Source organism: Arachis ipaensis, chromosome B1, assembly GCF_059453495.1.
Source record: "Arachis ipaensis isolate K30076 ecotype BB chromosome B1, ASM5945349v1, whole genome shotgun sequence".
Taxonomy (NCBI): Eukaryota; Viridiplantae; Streptophyta; class Magnoliopsida; order Fabales; family Fabaceae; genus Arachis; species Arachis ipaensis.
Genome location: NC_142436.1, coordinates 139,945,315 through 139,951,052, shown reverse-complemented (window position 1 = coordinate 139,951,052; position 5,738 = coordinate 139,945,315). Strand labels below are relative to the sequence as shown.

General features: G+C 47.6%; 1 protein-coding gene across 1 annotated transcript; it reads right to left on the bottom strand.

Annotated features, from left to right (window-relative positions):
* Positions 1–3,796: 3,796 nt before the first annotated feature.
* On the bottom strand, positions 3,797–5,384 carry LOC107613166 (uncharacterized). The gene is made up of 2 exons (XM_016315031.1): positions 4,790–5,384; positions 3,797–4,683 (listed from the first exon to the last, which is right to left on the bottom strand). Exons 1-2 carry the CDS (start codon positions 5,382–5,384, stop codon positions 3,797–3,799), a joined length of 1,482 nt encoding a protein of 493 aa, XP_016170517.1.
* Between the last annotated feature and the right edge of the window lie 354 nt (positions 5,385–5,738).

Here is a 5,738-nt window from a genome sequence, read left to right as displayed (position 1 = left end):
AAAGTAACCGGCTCTGACGAGCTTCCGAGCCAAAGCCATCCCCCCCTATGTGATGGCTGTAGCAACCCTCATGGACCTCCCTGAGGACGTAGTCTGTTTGGTCAGGTCGTAGGCACTTCAATAGGGGTTGACTCAGCTGTCTCTTAAACAGCTGGCCTTGCACTATTGCGTACTTGGCTGCCTCCCTTCTCAACACCTTTGCCTTCTTGTTGTTGTTAGGGAGCTTGTCGCTTTCCAAGAAGTCGGTGATTGGGTCGATCTATGAAGGATCGACGTCTACTCGGGTTGCGCACAGGGCGACTGTTGGTTCTTTTACCAAGCCTTGAATTAAGGAACGCTTTCCCGTTCCTAGTTTTGTGCTAGCTAGTTTGGATAAGAGGTCAGCACGCGTGTTTCTTTCCCTTGGGACATGCTGTACCATGACTTCTTCAAAGTCCTTGCTCAAGTTCTTAACCTTTTTCAGGTATTTCTGTAGTAGGGGGTCCTTGGCCTGATACATCTCGTTGATCTGGGAGGTGACGACCTGAGAGTCACTGTTCACTTCTACCCTTGTCACCCCCACTTTCTTTGACAATAGCAAGCCGCCGATAAGGGCTTCGTATTCCGCCTGGTTATTGGAGACCGGGAACTCAAACTTGATGGATTGTTCATACACTATCCTCGACGGGCTCTCGAGGATTATCCCTCCTCCTCCAGACGTTTGGTTGGAGGCTCTGTCAACGTGGAGCTTCCACCGTGTGCCCGGAGCTTTGTGAAGGTCTCCCGTGACCTCCACGAGGAAGTCGGCCATGACCTGGGCCTTGATCGCATGTCTCGGCTCGTACTGCAAGTTGTACTGAGATAGCTCAACCGCCCAGGTCATCATCCGTCCCACCAGGTCGGATTTTTGTAGGACTTGACGTATTGCTTTATCTGTCCTGACGACGATACGATGACTTTGGAAGTACTGTCGTAGCCTTCTAGACGAGGTTAACAACGCATACGCCAACTTCTCTAACTTACTGTATCTCAACTTTGCTCCTTGAAGTGTTTTGCTAACAAAATACACTGGCTGTTGGGCCCTCCCTTCTTCCCGTATCAAGACGGCCGCCAAGGCCTCATCGGTTATGGCTAGGTACAGATACAGTGCTTCAGAGTCCTTGGGTTTCCCGAGAACAGGAGGTGCCAACAGTATTCTTTTGAAATGGTGGAAAGCCTCCTCACATGCTGGGGTACATTCAAACGCGATCCCTTTTTTCATCAGGTTGAAGAATGGGAGTGCCTTTGCTGCCGACGCACCGAAAAAACGTGACAAGGCAGTAAGCCTTCCGGCTAACCTTTGTACGTCCTTGACGCATCCCAGGCTATTTATTTGCAGGATCGCTTCACATTTTTCTGGGTTGGCTTCCACTCCTCTCTGGGTTATCATGAAACCCAAGAACCTATCAGCTTCTATAGCGAAGGCACACTTGAGAGGGTTAAGCCTCATGTTGTGCCGTCGAAGAGATGCGAACACGGTCTCTAGATCACTGATGAGGTCTTCGGCCTGGGTGGTCTTCACCAGGATGTCGTCTATGTACACTTCCACCGTTTTGCCGATAAGATTGCTAAATACCTTATTCATTAGCCTTTGATACGTAGCTCCTGCGTTTTTTAGTCCAAACGGAATCACCTTATAGCAGTATGTACCCCCTGGCATTATGAACGCCATTTTCTCCTTGTCTGGCCGGTGCATCAGTATCTGGTTGTAGCCAGAGTATGCGTCCATGAAACTCAGAAACCGATACCCCGCGGCCGCGTCTACTAGGGAGTCAATGTTAGGGAAGGGGAAGGAATCATTGGGGCATGCCTTGTTGAGATCAGAATAGTCCACGCATATTATCCACTTCCCATTGGCTTTCTTGACTAGGACTATGTTCGACAGCCAGGTCGAGTAGTCCAGGTCGAGTAGTCCAGTTCTCGAATGAACCCTACTTCTAGTAAGCTGCCCGTTTTCCTAGCCACCTCGTCAGCCCTTTCTTGGGACATTTTTCTCCTTCTCTGTGCCACAGGTTTAGCTTCTGTCTTTATAGCTAGGTGGTGTGACATGAACTGGGGGTCAATTCCTAGTATATCAGCTGGTGTCCAGGCGAACAGATCGCCGTTTGCTCGAATCATTTCCACCAATGGTTCTTTCAAGTTATGAGGGAGGTTTCTGTCCACGAAGGTGAACTTTTCGTCTGAGTCACCGACTCTAAACTTCTCAAGGTCTCCTTCGGTTTCTAGTCTCGGTTTGTCGTCGACCCTAGCGTCCAGATCAGCTAGGAAGACCTCGGATGCCTCTTTCGACTTTTTCCTTAGGGAGAGACTGGCATTGTCGCATGCGACTGCCGTTTCCAGATCTCCCTGATATGTGAGCATCTTTCCTATTTTTTCCTAGTGAATTTGCATGTAATTTGTTGAGTTTAATTAAGAATTAATTATATTTTAGCCACTATGGATGCTATTTTGAGTTTTGTGCAATACTGTTTATTTTAGGTAGTATTCGGCTGGATTTGATGGAGTTTTTGCAGCACAAGAATCAAAGGAGATGGCAGCGAGGAGCGACGCGCACGCGTGCCTGACGCGTGCGCGTGATTTGGAAGTATCCATGGCGACGCGTGCGCGTGACTGACGCGTACGCGTGACTCGCAGAAAAAGACCATTGACGCGTGCGCGTGACCGACGCGTACGCGTGACAGGCGCAAGACACAACAACAATACGCGAGATTGGACCTGCCCACTTCAAGTTAGGCATACTAAAGCCCAAGTTAGGCGCAGCTTCACTCAACTAAACTCCAATTCATGATGCCAAGCCCAAGTTAGGCGTGGATCCTAGTGAAGCCAAGTGGTCCCCATCCATCAATTGAAGATTTGCTGATTGCTATAATTAATTCTAATTTAAATTCAAATTTTAAAAATAGGAAAAGATATTATTTTAGTTTTAAAGATAGATTTTAAATTAATTAGGATTAGATATAAATAGGGGGATTCCACCTCAACATTATTAGATCCCAGACTACCAAAATACATTTTATTAGAATCCTTATTTTTTACTCTGAACCATGAGCAACTAATCCTCCATAGTTAAGGTTAGGAGCTCTGTCTATTTCTATGGATTAATTTTATTGCTTTTTCTATTTTAATTTATGCATGGATTTATAATTTAAGAATTTTTTTCATTCTTTATCTTATGAATTTGGGTGGAACGGAAGTATGACCCTCTTTCTATTTGAGTTCTTGTAAAACTTGGAAAAGCTCTTTACTTGAACAATAGCTTGAAAACATATTCTCCTAAATTTTAATTATCTGGATTTAACGGGATACGTGACATATAATCCTTTTATTTTTGGGTAATTAGAATTTTTGTGGCATATAAACTGGAATTTGATCATGCAGCTTCTAATTAGAATCAACTGACCAAGGAATTGGCAGTTGATGAATTTTATAGGAGATTAGAAAGGTCGAAGGAATTAGGGTCTAGTCACATATAGTTTGCCATAAATTAAATCCTACATAATCAAAATAGTTAGTAAGAAAAGTTAATCCGGAAAAATAGATAACTCTGAAACCTTAACTGCTTTCTCAATATTTTATTCCCAACTTATTCACCTGCCTATCTTCAAATATCTAAATTTATTAATTAATGCTTTTGAACTCTCAAACACTATTTTCTGCTTGTCTAACTAATCCTATCAAACACTATTGTTGCTTAATCCATCAATCCTCGTGGGATCGACCCTTACTCACGTAAGGTATTACTTGGTACGACCCGGTGCACTTGCCGGTAAGTCTATGGTTAGAAAATCTGCACCACTCCCCTGATGGATCCCACCGACCCATCGTCAGCAACAAACTTCATCATCAATAACTTAGTACATATTACCGCTCTGAACTCATTGATCGTTTTCCTTCTCATGATGAGGTTGTAGGCCGTGGAGTCCCTTAGAACAATGAACTCCGCCATTACCGACCTCTTCCCTCGACCTCCTCCTATGGAGACTGGTAGGGAGACTATTCCATCAGGCTTGATAAAGTTATCGCCTAAGCCGACCACACCGTGTTGGTGAGTTTTCAGGTCGGTGTCTCGGAGGCCTAAAGCATCAAACACGTTACGAAACATGATGTTCGAATCGGCTCCAGTGTCCACGAGGATTCGCCTGACCAGACCAGTTCCTCCCCTTGCTGTGATCTCCATTGAAGGGTTCTCCAGCAAGTCGTCAAACCATTGGTCCTCTGGTCCGAATGATATTGACGGGACTCTCCTGGAGGAAAGCGCAGGACTAGACGATGACATAGCCAAGACTTTGGCATCTTTCTTGCATGCCGACTTCGACCTAGGGGCAACGTCTCTCCCGACTACAACGTTCACAATGGTGAGGCCGCCTTCATTGTCCTCCTCGGGCTCTTGCCTTGGTCTTACTGCGCGGCTCCTGTCGTCGCCAGATCGGTCACGATCTCGCCTCCTGGGTTTTCTTATGAGGTGAGAGAACTCTGCCAGCTTACCTTCCTGGATCGCCTGCTCTAGAACATCCTTCAAATCGAAACAATCTTGGGTCTTATGGCTGAAGCCCTTGTGGTAGTCACAGTAGAGATTTTTGTTCCCTCCAGTTCTATCCTTGAGTTGTCGAGGCTTCGACAGGATGCCTTTGTCGGCTATCTGCTGGTACACCTCGACGATCAGGGCTGTCAGGGGAGTGTAGTTAGTGAACTTCCCTACTCGGGGGAATGGGCTTAAAGGCTCTAGCTGGCCCTCCGTCCTTGGAGTGCTCCTTAGGCCTTTCCCCGTTACTGGGTTGACGAGCAGGGTTATGGGCGGGTTGCCGCTTGTTGGCTACCACGACTTGGCTAACCTCCTCGTCGTTGATGTACTCCCTGGCCACATTTTGGATTTCTTGCATCGTCCACACAGGCTTGGTGGTAAGGTGTTTCCTAAAATCTTCATTCAGCAGCCCGTTTGTCAAGCACAAGCTGGCTACCAAGTCAGTCAGGCCGTCGATCTCCAGGCATTCATCATTGAACCTATCCAGGTACTTCCTGGTCGGTTCCCCGCTTCTCTGCGTCACCGCTAGCAAGTTGATCGGGTGCTTAGCTTTAGCAATACGCGTGGTGAATTGAGCCAGGAAGGCTCGAGTTATGTTTGCAAGAGTGGTCACGGAGCCTTGGGGGAGAACGTTGAACCAACGGATTGCCGACCCCGCTAAGGTTACGGAGAAGGCGCGACATCTCACTTCATCACGCACACCATCCAGATTCATCATGGCCTCAAAGGCCGTTAGATGTTCTTGAGGATCTTGGGTGCCGTCATATCTCATGTCCGTTGGCTTATCGAAATGCTTCGGTAGCCGGACCTCGAGAATGGAGTGGTGGAAAGGGGTTGCCCCCATTATCACAGGGTGTCGTCGCCTCCTTGGTCTTTCTCTTCTATCCTCTCGGTTTTTCTCCTCAGCGTGTCTCGCTGGAGGTCGGGTGTAGATTATAGGGTCTTGCCGTCTCCTCGGCACCTCTCTACTTTTCCCCTGGCTTTCTGGGTCAGACCGGGGGGTCGGTGTGCTACTGGAGCGGTCTCTTCGGGGACTTCTCCCTCTGTTTTCCCCTCCTTTGAGGAGACTGGGAACGATATTGGCTCAGGGCAGGCTGGTAGCGCTCTCTGTTCGCTAGCTCCCACTCCAGGTTTTGCACCCTGTGGCGCAGCTCCTGCATTATCCGAGCATTGTCGCTCCCCGTCCCTCCGAAGGGAC

Bases quoted from the DNA above. Each gene is read 5' to 3' on its own strand.
- LOC107613166 (XM_016315031.1), bottom strand. From the start codon at position 5,384: ATGGGGGCAACCCCTTTCCACCACTCCATTCTCGAGGTCCGGCTACCG. The intron at 4,684-4,789 runs GTAACGGGGAAA...CTCCCCTGACAG, and splicing joins TAACCCTGCTCGTCAACCCA to CCCTGATCGTCGAGGTGTAC.